The sequence below is a fragment of the Cucurbita pepo genome, chromosome 17 (genome assembly GCF_057944985.1).
Source record: "Cucurbita pepo subsp. pepo isolate OVF chromosome 17, ASM5794498v1, whole genome shotgun sequence".
Taxonomy (NCBI): Eukaryota; Viridiplantae; Streptophyta; class Magnoliopsida; order Cucurbitales; family Cucurbitaceae; genus Cucurbita; species Cucurbita pepo.
Window position 1 is genome coordinate 14,029,294 of NC_141814.1, and position 15,608 is coordinate 14,044,901.

General features: G+C 41.3%; 5 protein-coding genes across 5 annotated transcripts; 2 read left to right on the top strand and 3 right to left on the bottom strand.

Annotated features, from left to right (window-relative positions):
• Nucleotides 1-2: 2 nt before the first annotated feature.
• LOC147787680 (CRIB domain-containing protein RIC6-like) lies at nt 3-1,200 on the bottom strand. The gene is made up of 2 exons (XM_087119242.1): nt 815-1,200; nt 3-504 (listed from the first exon to the last, which is right to left on the bottom strand). Exons 1-2 carry the CDS (start codon nt 1,067-1,069, stop codon nt 121-123), a joined length of 639 nt encoding a protein of 212 aa, XP_086975368.1. The 5' UTR covers nt 1,070-1,200; the 3' UTR covers nt 3-120.
• A 124-nt stretch (nt 1,201-1,324) lies between these two features.
• On the top strand, nt 1,325-7,362 carry LOC111778407 (nodulation receptor kinase). Its single transcript, XM_023658203.2, has 15 exons — nt 1,325-1,572; nt 1,940-2,432; nt 2,566-3,053; nt 3,135-3,285; nt 3,499-3,570; nt 3,644-3,712; nt 3,952-4,023; nt 4,126-4,197; nt 4,300-4,478; nt 4,637-4,863; nt 5,007-5,133; nt 5,213-5,281; nt 6,267-6,456; nt 6,549-6,681; nt 6,801-7,362. Exons 1-15 carry the CDS (start codon nt 1,506-1,508, stop codon nt 7,140-7,142), a joined length of 2,751 nt encoding a protein of 916 aa, XP_023513971.2. The 5' UTR covers nt 1,325-1,505; the 3' UTR covers nt 7,143-7,362.
• LOC111778408 (cytochrome P450 81Q32-like) lies at nt 7,195-9,303 on the bottom strand. The gene is made up of 2 exons (XM_023658204.2): nt 8,122-9,303; nt 7,195-8,033 (listed from the first exon to the last, which is right to left on the bottom strand). The coding sequence occupies exons 1-2, from the start codon at nt 9,013-9,015 to the stop codon at nt 7,422-7,424; spliced, it is 1,506 nt and encodes a 501-aa protein (XP_023513972.2). The 5' UTR covers nt 9,016-9,303; the 3' UTR covers nt 7,195-7,421.
• A 1,235-nt stretch (nt 9,304-10,538) lies between these two features.
• On the bottom strand, nt 10,539-12,116 carry LOC111779058 (akuammiline synthase 1). The gene has a single exon (XM_023659114.2). It carries the CDS (start codon nt 12,051-12,053, stop codon nt 10,635-10,637), a length of 1,419 nt encoding a protein of 472 aa, XP_023514882.2. The 5' UTR covers nt 12,054-12,116; the 3' UTR covers nt 10,539-10,634.
• Nucleotides 12,117-13,074: 958 nt separating this feature from the next.
• Nucleotides 13,075-15,428, top strand: LOC111779168 (cucurbitadienol 11-hydroxylase). Its single transcript, XM_023659246.2, has 8 exons — nt 13,075-13,389; nt 13,478-13,808; nt 13,878-14,273; nt 14,447-14,536; nt 14,617-14,695; nt 14,785-14,891; nt 14,972-15,099; nt 15,193-15,428. Exons 1-8 carry the CDS (start codon nt 13,172-13,174, stop codon nt 15,281-15,283), a joined length of 1,440 nt encoding a protein of 479 aa, XP_023515014.2. The 5' UTR covers nt 13,075-13,171; the 3' UTR covers nt 15,284-15,428.
• Nucleotides 15,429-15,608: the final 180 nt, after the last annotated feature.

Here is a 15,608-nt window from a genome sequence, read left to right on the forward strand (position 1 = left end):
GATTATTGGAGGCTGATGTTCTTCATACATGAATTCTATGAATCTTTTTACAAGCTTAGAATCCCTACTCAAGCCACAGGTTCATCTATAATCAAATGCGCATACACATTGGTCTTCTAATCATAAGGCGTCTGACACAGACCCGTGTCCTCCGATATTGATGGATCCCGTTGCCGACACCGCCCCAGGATTGGAAAATGCGGACTTGTGTGTTCCTGCAACCTGGGTCTTGGTTCTGCTTGTTTTCTTCCGCCGCCCGGTCCTTGGGATCTCCGGTAGGCTTAAGGTGGGTGACTCGTTGCTTTCTTTTTCATCGGAGGAGTCCTTCGCCTTTGAAGACCGCCTTGCTTTGTGTCTCTCCGACCTTTCTCTGGCCGTTGGAGACTCGATTGACGACGGGTGTCTTGATGGTTTAGCTACGTCCGCTGTACTCCGGGCTGCTGAGTTTGAACCTTTAGAGTTTGAACCTTTATCTCCTCTTCGACGACGATCTAAAAAACTTATGTATCACTCAATTAGACACAGTTTTGGTTAACTAATAAAAATACGCCCACCAAATCTTTATAAGAACCATCATTCAAATCAAAGAAAATTCTTTTAGAGTAGGTTCCGCATGATGAAGCGAGCTCAACGCAGGGAAAGCCATTGCATTAAAACAAAGCCTTTTGGAGCCATAACAATGGGAGAAGTAGAAGTAAAGAGTAAAAAGAATGTACCTTCCGCCACCCATTTCACAGGAACGTCCCCTTCGATGTGTGCAGGTGCAGGAAGAGTGAAAGGAGTGGATGAAAAAGATGGTGCCTTTTTAAATTCATTCATCTGGGAACCCATTTACTCCCACAATTATTTTACCAACAGTTTTATACGATTGGATAGGTGGAAGAATTGAGAAGTAGCATCTTACCCAGCTGGGAGGAGTGACAGAAGGACCATCCCAACCAATATGGGCAACATGCCTTACATCTGTAGGATACCCTATTTGCAATTCAGCTTGTTTCTCATTGTCTGCAAACCCAGAAATCGCAAGTATGAATATTTGTTTGGCATTAGGGTTCTCTTCTTTTTTCATGAGAATATACAAGAGGAAGGAAGCAGAAGAAGGGCCAATATTTTAAACTATAACTTCCTTAAACAATGATATTTTATGTCCTTATCACCAACCCAAATTAATAATACTAATCATACAAATAATTACCACTAAAAAATTGATTATAGTCTTTGTTCTTATTCCAATCAAAGCTGTAGGATCGATGCAGCTCCCTTATTCTCCTTGTATTTATACAATTTGACCTCAAACCCATATTTTCAATTCTCTCTCAACATGTTTTCCAACTTCTGATCCTCTTTTCACTGTAATTCTGTCTCAAAACCCTTGAAGATCAGGCTCCCAGCTGGTTCGGAGAGATTTTCGAGTCGCTCGAGTCGATCAAACACGGTCGATAAGTATTCGAGGCAGTTACAAATTTTGTTAATCAAATGGAGAGAGGTTGGTTGAGGAAGAGACGATGAAGGGAGGACTTTATAATTGGCTGATTATCCTCATATTCGTGCACCCAACTACGGCACAAGAGGGTTAGTGTATTTGGTTAATTGGAACTAATTTAATTAGTCATGTTATGAATTCTTTTCTAAGCTTATACATTACATAAGTTAGCCTAATTTCTTGTAATTAGCTTACCTTTTCAATTCATGATGCTGATTTTTGGGAGATTCATGGGTTTTAGTTTGATTTGTTGGATGCATAAACCCATAAAGAGATGATATTCAAATGAGTTTAGCTGTTGACTTGATGCACATCCAGATCCATATATACTTATTTGAACCCAAGATCGAATTAGTTCATAGCTAACGATTTATGTCCGGTTCGAGATAACCCGTTTCGTAATTTTTGAAAATTGTGTTCGTTTTCTCGTGTTGAGTCTAAGCAATGATGATGCAGGTTTTGTGAGCCTAGCATGCTGTGCAGATTCAAACTTCAAGGACACAAACACAAGCATTGATTGGGCACAAGATTCCCAGTGGTTGGGAAGTTCATCAAGCTGCAAAAACATAAGCAGCAATGGGAAAGCTCGAATCTTTGGCATGGACATGGGGAAGAGAGCTTGCTACCATTTAAGCACTGTGGAAGGGCAAGAATATGTGATAAGGGGCACGTTTCTTGCGGCTGCCGGGGGCTCATCCTTTCGTGTTTATATTGGGAGTACCCTTCTGGGTTTGGTGGGGTCGTTGCAGGACTCGGTGGTTGAAGGAAGCTTCAGAGCTAAAAGGAGCTATGAAGAGTTTTGCTTGGACAAGGATAAGGGACAGCCTTTTATATCCTTTCTTGAGCTTCGAAGGCTTCATGATTTTAGATATCTCAACCCCTTTCCTTCTCACCTTCTCAAATTGATTGCCAGAGTTAATGTTGGGGTATCCACACCATTGGATATCAGGTTCTTTCATATTTTTAAATTCTATGTATAATAAATATTTAAAAATATTTAAGTTTTTTTTTTTTTTTTTTTCTTGAATTGAGGGATATATAAGAAGTAAAATTTATTGTTGAAGAGGTGATGCAAATTACAGGTACAGAGATGACTCGAGCGATAGGATTTGGAAAGCATCGCCATATTTCCAGAACGAAGCTCGGGTCTTGACAGAACCCAATATCAATATTTCATCCAAGTCCGACCACAATGCCACGCATGGTGTTCCTTTGAAAGTCCTCCGAACTGGTCTTACACATTCCGACCAGCTGGTTTTCCTCCACGATGGCCTCGATTCAGCTACTTACCAGTATCGTATCTTCTTTCACTTTGTTGAGCTCAACCAGAGTGTTAAACCTGGGCAGAGATTGTTCGACATTTACATAAACAATGAAAAGAAAGCAACCGATTACGATATTCTAGCTCATGGGTTCAACTACGAGTGGGAAGTTTATGATGTTTTGGGTAATGGGTCGCTTAATTTGACGTTGGTTAAGGCCTCCGTCGGGTCTGAGTTAGGACCCATTTGCAGTGCTTATGAGATCTTGCAAGTGCGTTCATGGAGTCTGGAGTCCGACGAGAAGGATGGTAAGATTAGGGTTTATTCAGCCTAGAATTTCATTACTAATTGGCCAATCTATCTCACTTCATCCATTTCCTGCTTTCCAGTGGAAGTAATTTTGAAGGTGAGGGATGAACTGTTAGTTGCTAACCAAGAAAATGAAGTGTTGGGCAGCTGGTCAGGGGATCCTTGCCTTTCGATTCCCTGGGACGGTCTGGCTTGTGATACCATCAATGGATCCTCTGTTATCACCAAACTGTTAGTAGTTGTCTTGTGCTCATTTCAATTATGTTGTTAATTCACCTAGAATTGGATAAAACATGTAGAATTCTTTTATACTGACAGGATTTGAACTCAGAATCTCTTACCATACATGTTGAATGATTAAAATTACAAATGTTTTAGCTCATATAATATACTTGTTAATACTTTCTCCTTGCCTTTATTCTGTTGGTTTGTGCAACTTTGCAGGGACCTCTCTTCACGTAAATTCAAAGGATTGTTTCCTGGCAGTTTACCTAAGTTGGTCCATTTACAAACCCTGTAGGTTCACTCACTATGTGCTGCATTTTCTGTCATTAATATTTGGGCGACTAAACAATGATTCTTTTTGTAGGAACCTCAGCAACAATGGCTTCACTGGAAGCATCCCATCTTTTCCCGCTTCTTCAGTGCTGATATCAGTGTAATAAGCTGATGTTTCTTTGAACTGCCATTTTACTCCCTTAATATAGATTCATGAAGAAATAAATTAGCAGATAACTTTGTTGAATGAGTTGTGTATCACAATCTATACACAATACACGATTTTCCGATTATTTTCTCCCTAAATTCTAGTGACGATTTACAAGTTAAAAAATCAAAGTACGCGTCGATAGCTAGGAGAAACTCTAATTTTCGATATCTGTCAATTATTATATCCAGGGATCTGAGGCACAATGATTTTAGTGGAGGGCTCCCTGAATCTCTTGCTTTCTTGCCACAATTAAAATCATTGTAAGTTATTTGAAGATATGAACACTCAGTTGTTATGAACTAAATCATGAATAGTTGTTATAGTTCGGGTTCCTTTAACGGTGTTCTGGTTTGTATGTGCAGAAACTTTGGGTGCAATCCTTCCTTTGGCAAGGAGCTTCCACCCAACTTCAACATGTCAAGACTTACTACAGAGTAAGAGTCCTTTTATCCACAATCTTATAGATCAGAACCATTTATGAATTGGAATATGTGCGAGATAAATCAACCAACACTAAAGATTCTACTTCATTTCAGCTATGGAACGTGTGATAATACAGCACCAACATTTCTGAGACGAGGAATTGTCGTAGGGACGGTTGTGAGTGGATCAGTTCTATTTACCATTATTATTGGTGTCATTTATGTGTGCTGTTGCAGACAGAAATCTGTATTTAGGGGAAGATATGATATGAAAAGAGAACTTATGTTGAATGGTGAGATACTTACTGACGACTCTCGTATGTTAAGATTCCCGTAGCGAAAAATTAATTATGATCTGATTAAGTGGAGTTTCTACCATGAATTACCATTGTTTTTATTCACAAGTGTATTGGATTTGTGAAATACTAAGTGATAGTTGGTTGAAATGTAGATATAATCATTTCTCTACCCAGCATAGACGACACCTCTATAAAATCAATATGCATTCAATCATTTACTCTCGAGTATATTGAAGCTGCTACCCAACAATACAAAACTTTAATTGGTGAAGGAGGGTTTGGTTCTGTTTATCGTGGCACTTTGTCTGATGGTGAGGAAGTGGCTGTCAAGGTCCGTTCTTCCACATCGACCCAGGGAACGCGGGAATTTGAAAATGAGGTTCGTATTAACATATATTATGTATTTTTCTCATAGAAAACATCAAGTTATTGGATACAGTTTAATCAGTTTATGTCTATAAAAGAAGTATTACTATATGTTCTAGATGTATTCTTCTGAATTTGGTCATTTCTGAATTACAGCTAAACCTGCTTTCAACTATTAGGCATGAAAACCTGGTACCTCTTCTTGGCTATTGTTGTGAAAACGACCAACAAATTCTTGTTTACCCTTTTATGTCGAATGGATCACTACAAGATCGTCTTTATGGTAACCGACATGTTAAACCATTTCCACCTTATCCTTATTCTTGTATGATATTTTAAAACCGGAAGTTTCGATCTAACAGGCGAACTAGCAAAGAGGAAGACACTGGACTGGTCCACAAGACTTTCAATTTCACTTGGTGCTGCCAGAGGCAAGTTATATTAGAACATACTCATTTAGTTTCTGATTCATTAAACTACTACCTTTATTTAATGAGAAAGCAATTTGGAGTGGACTTTGATATGAACATTCTAATTTTGTGTCAGGCCTCCAATAGTTCAAACTTATATGACACAGGGTAAAGGGGTAAATGGGGTTAGTTGAAGTTGCGTAGAGCAGAGAGAATGTACTTTCTTATGTTTATGTGAGATCCCATCTCGGTTAGAGAGGAGAACGAAACATTCCTTATAAGGGTGTGAAAACCTCTCCCTAGTAGATGCATTTTAAAACCATGAGGTTAACGGCGATACGTAACGGACTAAAGCGGATAATATCTGCTAGCGGTGGGTTTGGGTTGTTACAAATGGTAATAGAGCTAGACACCGGGTGGTATGCCAACAAGGACACTGACCCCCAATGGGGTGGATTGTGATATCTCACATCGGTTGGAGACGAGAACGAAACATTCCATATAAGGGTGTGGAAACCTCTCCCTAATAGACACGTTTTAAAATCGTGAGGCTGATGGCGATATGTATCAGGTCAAAGTGGACAATATCGGTTAGCAGTGGGCTTGGACTATTACAAATGATATCAAAGCTAGACACCGGGCAGTATGCCAGCGAGGACATTAGGTCCACAAGGGGAGTGGATTGTGAGATCCCACATTGGTTGAAGAGGGAAACGAAGCATTCCTTATAAGGGTGTGGAAACTTCTCCCTAGCAGACGTGTTTTAAAATTGTCATCTCAACGATACGTAACGGGTTAAAGCGGACAATATCTGCTAGCAGTGGCCTTAGGCTATTATAGTTGCCTTCTCATAGATTCTAAATTATTTTCATCTTTAATCGATGATTTTGGTGTAGTTGAAACACTTCCCCCAAACGAGAGAGCTTTTGAGTTGAGACCTTTCGTTCAGCAGTTTGATATGGACATTTAGGGGATTTCATGGGATCCTATATTTTGTCTTTTTCAGGTTTGACGTATCTTCACACGTTTGCCGAGCGATGTGTTATACATAGAGATGTGAAATCAAGCAATATACTTTTAGATCATAGTATGTCTGCCAAGGTTGCAGATTTTGGGTTCTCAAAATATGCACCTCAAGAGGGTGACAGTGGTGCCTCTCTGGAGGTCAGAGGAACTGCTGGATATTTAGATCCTGAGTAAGCATTTAGATCCTGAAAAATGGTTCATTAGTTTGTGTTTCTGGCTTGCATTTACGTATAAAAGTTTGTGATTCATATTTGTTGTTTAGGTACTATACGACACATCATTTGTCTGCTAAAAGCGATGTGTTCAGCTTTGGTGTGGTTCTCCTTGAAATCATATGCGGTCGGGAGCCACTGAACATTCATAAACCACGCAATGAATGGAGCTTGGTTGAATGGGTATGATCCAATTCCATCATATCTCAACTTCATTTTAATATCTAATGGGCCTTGTGCACAGTAGCCTTCAATTTATACCTCGATTTCTTGTAAAGTTAGAAATGGATTTGGAAATGCAGGCCAAAACTAATCTGAGAGAGTCGAAAGTTGACGAAATTGTGGATCCTTCCATCAAAGGAGGGTACCATACAGAGGCAATGTGGAGAGTTGTGGAGGTGGCATTGGCATGTATTGAGCCATCCTCGGCCTATCGACCGTGCATGGCTGACATCGTGCGTGAGCTAGAGGACGCTTTAATCATAGAGAACAACGCTTCAGAATACATGAGGTCTATAGACAGTTTGGGAGGGTCCAATCGTTTCTCAATGGTCACGGACAGGAAGTTGGTTCAACCACCCACTCCCACTCCAACAGAGCCATCGCCAATCTCTCATGAGTTAGCCCCGCCAGAGCCAAGGTAACCTCTGATGAAACTATATAACTAGGTACCGCTAGTTCACTGATAATGAGGAATGCTGAATGAGTATGAATGTTTGCAGTTTCATTAGAGGGTACTTGTTAGAATATAAGATAGAATGCATTCCGTGGTACGTTTCTAGATGACATGAAAGCTGTTGGGTTATGATAAATTTAATTACGTCAACACTCGGATTTGGAGCAATCGAGCATACATACGCACAACGTTCTTCTTAAACACTGTAAATTTATTGCATACCCTTTTAATGTTTTCCAAAATGGATTCAAAGCAGCAGCTTGCTAGCGATTGGTCGTGGCTTACAAAGTGCTTCAAGTGGTTCAGCTTTAGGCATGCTAACACCTTTTCCTTCTGTCATATCGACTTCCTTCCCATCAATGCTCTTCCAATCAAAACATTGAATCAGCAGTCCTAAAGTCAATCCCAGCACGCGATGTGCCATTCCAGAGCCTGGACAAGCTCTCCTTCCCAAACCAAATGCAATCATCAACTTAGTATTGGCCTCGCCATCCCCACCCTCAAACCTCTCAGGTCTAAAGCTTGTTGGATCTTCCCACAATGTGGGATCCCTGTGGATGGCCCACGCGTTCACCAATAAGATCGTGTCACGTGGCACGTTGTATCCTGATAATGTACAGTCAGCAGAAGACTTATGTGGCAGTAGGAGTGGGCCAGCCGGGTACAACCGAAGAGTTTCGAGGACTATACATCTTAGGTAGCTTAACTTTGGAACCTCGGATTCTTCAAGTAATTGATCTCCGAGTTGGGTCTCTAGTTCAGCTCTTGCCTTCTTTAGTACCGTTGGATGGTTTAGGAGATTTGACATTGCCCACTCTATTGTCACTGCAGTGGTGTCTGAGCCACCGAGTACCATTGTCTGTGAAAGATAAAAAGTATGATAAGATATTATTATAAAAGTTCGTGGATAAACTTGTAACGGTAAGTAAATATTTGGGAGCACGGACCAAAATGAGGCCTTTGATAATGTCATCAGTGTAATATTGAGGCTGCGACTCCTGCAACTTGAGGAAATGGGCGACCATACTATTCTCCATTTCTTGATTATGGATTTGATTGGTTCGATGTTCATCAACGATTCCTTGCCAAAATGCATCCACCCTTTTGATCAGCTTCTTGGCTCTCTTCATGAAGCCCTGGAAATCAATATACTTCAAAATCGGCAAAAAGTCTGCTGGATATTGCGCTAACATGAACTCGAACAGCTCATCGACAATAGCTCGAAACGTCATGGCTTCACTGCTTTCATCTGTTTCTTCCCCATAATATCGCTTCCCGGCCACCATTCTCATCGTTATATTCAGCGTCAGTTCTTTCACCATGGATTTAAACTCCACTCTCGCAAAATCATCTCTCGAAGATTGAGATAGTTTATTCACCAATCTCCTCACTTCATCTCTTCGAATGGCGGAATTCGTGTTGAGACGATTGGCAGAGAGTATTTCGAGAGCGCTCACTCGACGAAGTTTTCGCCAGTGGTCACCATAGGGAGCGGCTCCAAGGGTGGTGTGGTTGTAACTCAAGCACTTACTCACAGCAAAGTCTGGCCGGTTAGCGAAAACGACATCGTTTTTCGTGAAGCATTCTTCGGCTGCGTCAATGGACGAGACAACAACGACTAAACGAGAGCCGAAACGAAGGGAAAGCACTGGGCCATACTTCTGTGAGAGAGTTAATAAGCTTCTGTGAACTGGGGGCTTGAGGAGATGGAGATGGCCTATAATTGGGATAGAGGGTGGCGTTGGAGGGAGATTTTTGCGGGACTTTGGTTTCAAAGCATAGCTTATGGCAACCACGAGAGCAATGCCCAGAACTGAATACAGGAATGTGGTGTCTTCCATTATTGTGGGATTCGGGTGATACCAAGCCAGCCTTGTTTCAACATATATAGAGATATATATATATATATATAACTAACTAACTAAGTTTGAAGTAGTAAATTAATGGTAATTTGGGATCTGAAATGGATTGGCGTGTATCACGTGGGGTGAATACAATCATAGTGAAAGATAAGAGTACTAAAACCCTAGAAATGGCCCCGACGTCTAACTTGACATCAATGCGAGTTGCAGCTTGACACGAAGATCCGCTTCGCCCGAGTTGATGGACTCGCCCCAATAGGGAGTGGCTTGGCGTGCATCACGTGTGGCGGAAACAAACACGCTCAATTTTGGAGGATAGCAGCACCACCACCACCACCACCTCACATGCTGATGAAATATTCCACATTTGTATTGACAATACCAATCATTTATGTATATTAAAATTATTAAAATTCATCGACTTCTCGTGATCCACGTTTTTCTACTTCTCTTTCACCCGTTTTTCAATATAAGTTCTAATGATTTTGTTTTTTTGAAAAATCTCATACCAATAGAGTGACCTATGAGCGTCTTCGTAATTAGTTAATGTTGGACTCCTCCTAATAGTCTTCAACAGTTTAGTAGATCAAAACGTCAACATAAATAAGAAAAAAATAATGTGTAAAATCATTACTCATTTATGTAGAGAGATGGGTTCACTACTAATTTTTTGGGAACTATTATGAAATAAAAATCCTTAAAAATTTGTGCCATCAATGCAAAGAATAAAGTTTTTACTTTTTGGGAAACTTTAAGCGAAAAGGAAGGATGTTTAACTCGTACCAAATAACCTACCATAAGGTCTCATTTACGTTCTCACCTTTCCTATCTTAAATCCTTTAGCCTACTTAACCGTGAACAGAACTATAAAAAAGTTTGAGACTTTTAATAATATTGGTTATGTAAGCATTTTGAATACGCTATGATAACGTTCTTCTCCCTATTAAATTCTTATTTTGTCATTACTAATAGAGAATTCTATTTCTTTCTATCCAACTTTGATATTGGCTGATCTCAATCAAGAATGAGTTAAAATGTTTGGAGTCTTTTATTAGTTAACTAAAAGAAAAATCATTAATATATATTTCTTTTAGCACGAGACCTTTTGAAAGTGGAAGGCTAAGCTAAAAAAATGATAATATCTGTAACAACCTAAACGCATGGCTAAAAGAGATGGTCTGTTTTGGTCTATTACATATCAAGGTCAACCTCACAATGCTTTGTTCCTACGAGGAGAGATTTCCACACCTTTTATAAAAAAAAATGCTTCGTTCCTCTCTCACACCGACGTAAGATCTCACAACCCACCCCTTCGAGAGTCCAACATACTCACTGGCATATGATATGAAACTTAGCTCTAATAACATTTGTAACAGTTTAAGTCCATCCACCATTGATATTGTCTATTTTTTCTCAATTTCAAAATGTTTCTTGGTTATGCCTTTTAGACGTTTGGGTAACTATTTTTAATTACGTTTGTTAAAGATAAATTAGAGTTCAACATAAATAAAAGCAAAACATTCTGAAGGTTGAAATTAATTTGGCGGCGGAGTAACGACAACCAACAAAACAAGCTGGAATAATACGATTTCAAAAATTCAAACGCTGAGGACTTGTACATCGGAGCCGACGGCGACTTCCGATGTACTTTTGCCTTCACACACTCTGCTTGATCCCTTCGAGTCCGCGACTTGAATGACGTCGGGATTGAACGACGCAAACGCGAGCAGATCTTGATCGCGTTGGAACACAGCCATGTCTTCTTCACTCAGAGTCACCAACGCTTCAATTCCCCGCCCATCTCTTGTATCCATCAGCAAGAAAAAATTGGAGAACATGGAAAGTCCGCCGATGAACCAAACGGGACATCCCCACCCAAAATCAGTTTCGTAAAATCCAAATCTGCTCCAGCTGCTACACAAGTAGAAATTCTTGTCGCTGCTGTACGGACCGTCTGGGTCGGTCATCGTTTTAAAGAACTCCAGATAAGCCTCCGTGTCTTGGTATTTCTTATACCCACTCTTCTTAAACTCCGCAATCCCTTCCCTTAACAAACCGACCACCTCCTGCAACTCTATCTCCTCCGCCGCCCCTGCCTTCGTTTCCGGCGTGATGAACCCCAACAGATTCCCGATCGACGTGTCCGACAAATTGGGCTCCAATCTTTTCCGGAGATTCACGGCTTGGCCCAGCACAGACGCCTTTGAAACCCCGGAAGTTGATTTGGATGCAGCTATGGCGCATTTCCATATCAGTCCAGCTACAGCTTCCACACGTGTGGGTTGCTCCACTCTGGCACTGGCAGCCTTTGCCTTGAGCGCTGTTATTTTGGATCCCTCGAAAACTAACCTCTTCGTCACGCCTTTCGCGTGGATTCCTGTGTCTGACGTGGGCGTTGCAACTTGGAAATTCTGGGGCGGTTGCAAAACGGAATCGCTGATGAATTCCGGAAGTGGGAGTTGAGAAATTGTTGCGTTGGAATCATCCCCTGCCACGGCAATGGCAGTCCAGGTGTTGATGAAGGAGCTAATCGATGAGGCGTCGGTGATTTTGTGGGACATGAGTAAGCCAATTGTGATGCCACCGCATTGGAACGACGTGGTTTGGACAAGCAGAATGCAGCCTTTGGCAGAGTCGGAGGATGCGATGGAGAAAGGGAGGAATTGGTTGAGTGAGTCGACGTTGAGTTGATTGAGGACGTTGGAGAGACGGCAGTTGACTTGGGCTTCCACATAGATGGCTCCCTCGTCGTTGCAATGGATTGAAACATTATTGTCTTGAACTCGGCCAGCGAATGGATAGTATTGGGCTAATGCCTTGGATAAGGAAGCTTTCAGGCGGTGGGACTTGGATGTTTGATTGTCATCGCCGCCCGGAGCGTAGAAAAGAAGGACGGGTACATAAACAGGCAGAGCTAGCTGATCTAAGAAGGAGAATTTCAGATGTTTTTGGGTTTCCGGCGTTGGAGAGGAAGGTTTGATCTTTTCCTCGCTAATGATCTTCACCCTCATTGCCATCTCTCCTAGCTGCACTGTCTGATTAACTTTGCATCTCAGAGTTGTTCATATTAAAGCCAAAATTTTGGCATGTATCACGTGTGTCACCACCCAAAAGTCTAATCTTTTTCCTTGATGAGTGGATTTGGCTCATTATAGATCCATCCGCTCATAAATTTTTCATCACCACGTGATGCACGCCAAACTAATTTATGCGGCTACTGCTAGTTGGAAGATAATTTATAAAGAGATATATATATATAGTAGATATTTGATAAATATTTGGTAGAGATATACTCGTTAACCATGCCCACCACTACCAGATATTGTCCTCTTTGGCTTTCACTCGTTCCTTTCTCCAATCGATGTGTGACCGCCACCAGATCCACCCCCTTCGGGGCCAGCGTCCTTACTGGCACACCGCCTCCTAGATTATATCTAGTAGGTTTAAATCTTTAGAAGCTACATTTTAGTAAATTGAAACCACATATATATATATATATATATATCTTGTTAGGCAGTGTTTTTGTACTTTCTTCCTTCTCTGTATGATCTCTGGTTGCACGTACTATCAATAAAACCTTTAACTAATATTCCTCTTTGAATTATTTTCTCCTGTTCTTTGTGTTCATCTTGATCGAGTGTGGGTTGTTAAGCGATCTTAACAACTGGTATCAGAGCTACAACTTGTATCGATCCTAACATTAGGACTCATGGATCTCCACAATAGTATGATATTGTCCACTTTCAGCATAAGTTTTAATGGCTTACTTTGAGCTTTCCAAAAAAGTCTAGTACGAATGGAAATGTATTTCTTACCTATAAAATTATGATATCTCTTAAATTAATCAACTTAGGACTCCCTTCGAAGCTACCATCTAGCTGATAAAGATAAATCCATTGCTGTTGCTGTAAGGTAGTCGAAAACGTGAATCACGATGCTGGCGCCTAGAGGCAAACCTTGGACAATGATTTTGTCCATCGTAGTTAGATGCAATTTTCTTATTTTAAACAAAGTTCGAAAAGCAACTTACTTGACATGTTTCACGTGGGCATGCTCCGACGGTCCTATAGCATTATTTGTTGTTAAAAGCATTGCACAAGTTCTGGAGCTTCTGTGATTACCCAAGAAGCTGTAAATGGAGCTCCAATTATCAATGTGGTCGCCGGGATTAGCCGTCGGAGCAGTGGTGGTAATACTTTTGACCCACTTGGTTTACAGGTGGAGAAATCCCAAATGTAATGGAGTCCTTCCTCCGGGCTCCATGGGCTTCCCTCTCATCGGAGAGACCATTCAGCTTATAGCTTCCGGCAACACTCTGGACCTTCCTCCCTTTATCAAGAAGAGAGTGCAAAAGTAAGGCGGTGGCCGGAGGAGATTTGTATTGGGTTATACTATTATTGTAATAAGATGTTTGATTAATCTCGAATTTGAATTATTACAGATATGGACCCATATTTCGGACCAGTCTGGTGGGTCGATCCATTGTGGTTACGGCTGACCCTGAAATCAACAGTTTCATTTACGCTCAAGAAGGGAAGACGGTGGAGCTCTGGTATTTGGACTCCATTTCCAAGGTGCTCAAGCAAGACGGTGACACTAGGACAACCGCGGGCGGCGTGATTCATAAGTACCTCAGAGGTATAACTTTGAACCACTTCGGCTCCGAAAGTCTCAAGACGAAGCTGCTTGCTGATATCCAGCGATGCGTCGACAAGGTTCTCGTCCAGTGGTCCAGCCGTCCGTCTGTTGAAATGCAGCACGGGACTCTCGCTGTAAGTTTCGCATCTTAATTGCTAAAATGGTGTCTTCCACATCACGTACTGACCCCGACAACCAACCAGATGCTATACGATTTCAACGCGGATGTGATGTTCGGATATGACCCAGAGAAGTCGAGCGAGAGTATCAGCGAGAGCTTAATCACATTAGCAGATGGGTTTATGGCGGTCCCGTTGAACTTGCCAGGAACGAAGTACAACAAATGTCTCAAGGCGCAAAAGAAGCTGGTCAACATGTTCAAGGATCTTGTCAAGGAGAGGCGTCAAGCTGCTGCTAATGCTCGAGGGGATTTTCTTGATCAGGCCCTGCGCGACATTGGCAGCGAACAATTTCTATCTGAGGAATTCGTTGTGAATTTACTGTTCGGAATTTTATTCGCTAGTGGGTCGGTGTCCGGATCGCTCACCTTGATGCTCAAGCTACTTGCAGAGAATCCATCGGTGGTGCGGGAGTTGACTGTAAGTAATTAATCCATCGGTGGAGTGTGTTAGTTGCTACATAATTTTTGTTTGTGTTTGTGGGTGTGTGAGTGTGATTGATATTGCTTCCGCTTCTGCTTCTGTTACAACACTCTGCCTGCATAATTGCGGATTGTTTGACCCTTATTTAACACAATTTAACTGATGGGCAGGCCGAGCATGAAGCGTTTCTTAAACAGAGGAAGGATCCAGAATCTCCCATAACTTGGGAGGAGTATAAGTCAATGACATTTACGCTTCAAGTAGGAAGTTACGGTTGGAAAATTAAGTTTATAAACACTACTTTATTTTGGTTCCTAAAGATGTAGGGTTGTGCATGTAGGTTATATATGAAACTCTGAGATTGTCAAACGCACTGCCATTTCTACTGCGGCGAACAATAAAAGACCTGAACATCAAAGGTAAGAAGCTGGTCATTTATAATTGTGTTAATAATGAGAGTCTTTTTAGATGAGTGATGAATTGAAATGGTGGTGGAAATGCGGTGTAGGATATACAATTCCAGCGGGGTGGACGCTTATGGTTGCAAACTCAGCTCTCCACTTGAACCCTGGCACCCACAAGGATCCATTGGACTTCAACCCATGGCGGTGGAAGGTATATTATAGAGTATTATAGGACAGGTTATGGGTAGGAAGGGATGATATGCAGGTGATTGGCTTTTAATATTGTTGCAGGACCTAGACCAACACTCAATTTCGAAGAACTTGCAGCCGTTTGGAGGAGGATCTCGGCAATGCGCTGGGGCAGATTACAGCAGGGTTTTCATGGCCATCTTCCTCCACACTCTGCTCACTAAGTATAGGTATATTTTAGGGCTCGAATTATTAACCACTAGATACAAATTCGAAATACTTTCGTGTTGTATTCTGAGGCGAGGCTGGTTTGTTGGGTGCAGTTGGAGAAAGGTGAAGGGAGGAGACATTTCTCGAAGTCCTATTCTGAAATTTGGAGATGGGCTTCATATCAGCTTCAAAGCCAAGGCTTAGATTAGTCTGACATGGAATGAAAAATGCTTTCTTTTGGTTTCGACCACCTCCACTTTGATTCTCTCGTTTTTGTGTGTTAACTATGTTTTGGTCAATAAAAAGCTGGATGGTACCAAGTGTAGTGTATCACTATCTTCTTTTTTAACACCACCATCTTCATTTAGCACCATTTCAAGTTCACAATACTCAAAACCTACTTACTTTCACTTGGAATAACAATTTAACACTCATATTGGCTTTGAAAGAATGAATTTAGGATAGTGCTAGGCTAGACACTTACGATATAGACGTTTAGCTGACAATCATAATCTCAAACTTACCACGT

Coding starts and splice junctions, on each gene's coding strand:
- LOC147787680 (XM_087119242.1), bottom strand. CDS start 1,069: ATGAAAAAAGAAGAGAACCCTAATGCCAAACAAATATTCATACTTGCG. Junction 505..814: donor TAAATGGGTTCCCAGATGAA/TGAATTTAAAAA, acceptor ATTGAGTGATAC/ATAAGTTTTTTAGATCGTCG.
- LOC111778408 (XM_023658204.2), bottom strand. CDS start 9,015: ATGGAAGACACCACATTCCTGTATTCAGTTCTGGGCATTGCTCTCGTG. Junction 8,034..8,121: donor TTATCAAAGGCCTCATTTTG/GTCCGTGCTCCC, acceptor TATCTTTCACAG/ACAATGGTACTCGGTGGCTC.
- LOC111779058 (XM_023659114.2), bottom strand. CDS start 12,053: ATGGCAATGAGGGTGAAGATCATTAGCGAGGAAAAGATCAAACCTTCC.
- LOC111779168 (XM_023659246.2), top strand. CDS start 13,172: ATGGAGCTCCAATTATCAATGTGGTCGCCGGGATTAGCCGTCGGAGCA. Junction 14,274..14,446: donor CGGTGGTGCGGGAGTTGACT/GTAAGTAATTAA, acceptor ACTGATGGGCAG/GCCGAGCATGAAGCGTTTCT. Junction 14,537..14,616: donor CAATGACATTTACGCTTCAA/GTAGGAAGTTAC, acceptor TTGTGCATGTAG/GTTATATATGAAACTCTGAG.
- LOC111778407 (XM_023658203.2), top strand. CDS start 1,506: ATGAAGGGAGGACTTTATAATTGGCTGATTATCCTCATATTCGTGCAC. Junction 3,571..3,643: donor TTGGTCCATTTACAAACCCT/GTAGGTTCACTC, acceptor TTCTTTTTGTAG/GAACCTCAGCAACAATGGCT. Junction 5,282..6,266: donor TTCACTTGGTGCTGCCAGAG/GCAAGTTATATT, acceptor TGTCTTTTTCAG/GTTTGACGTATCTTCACACG.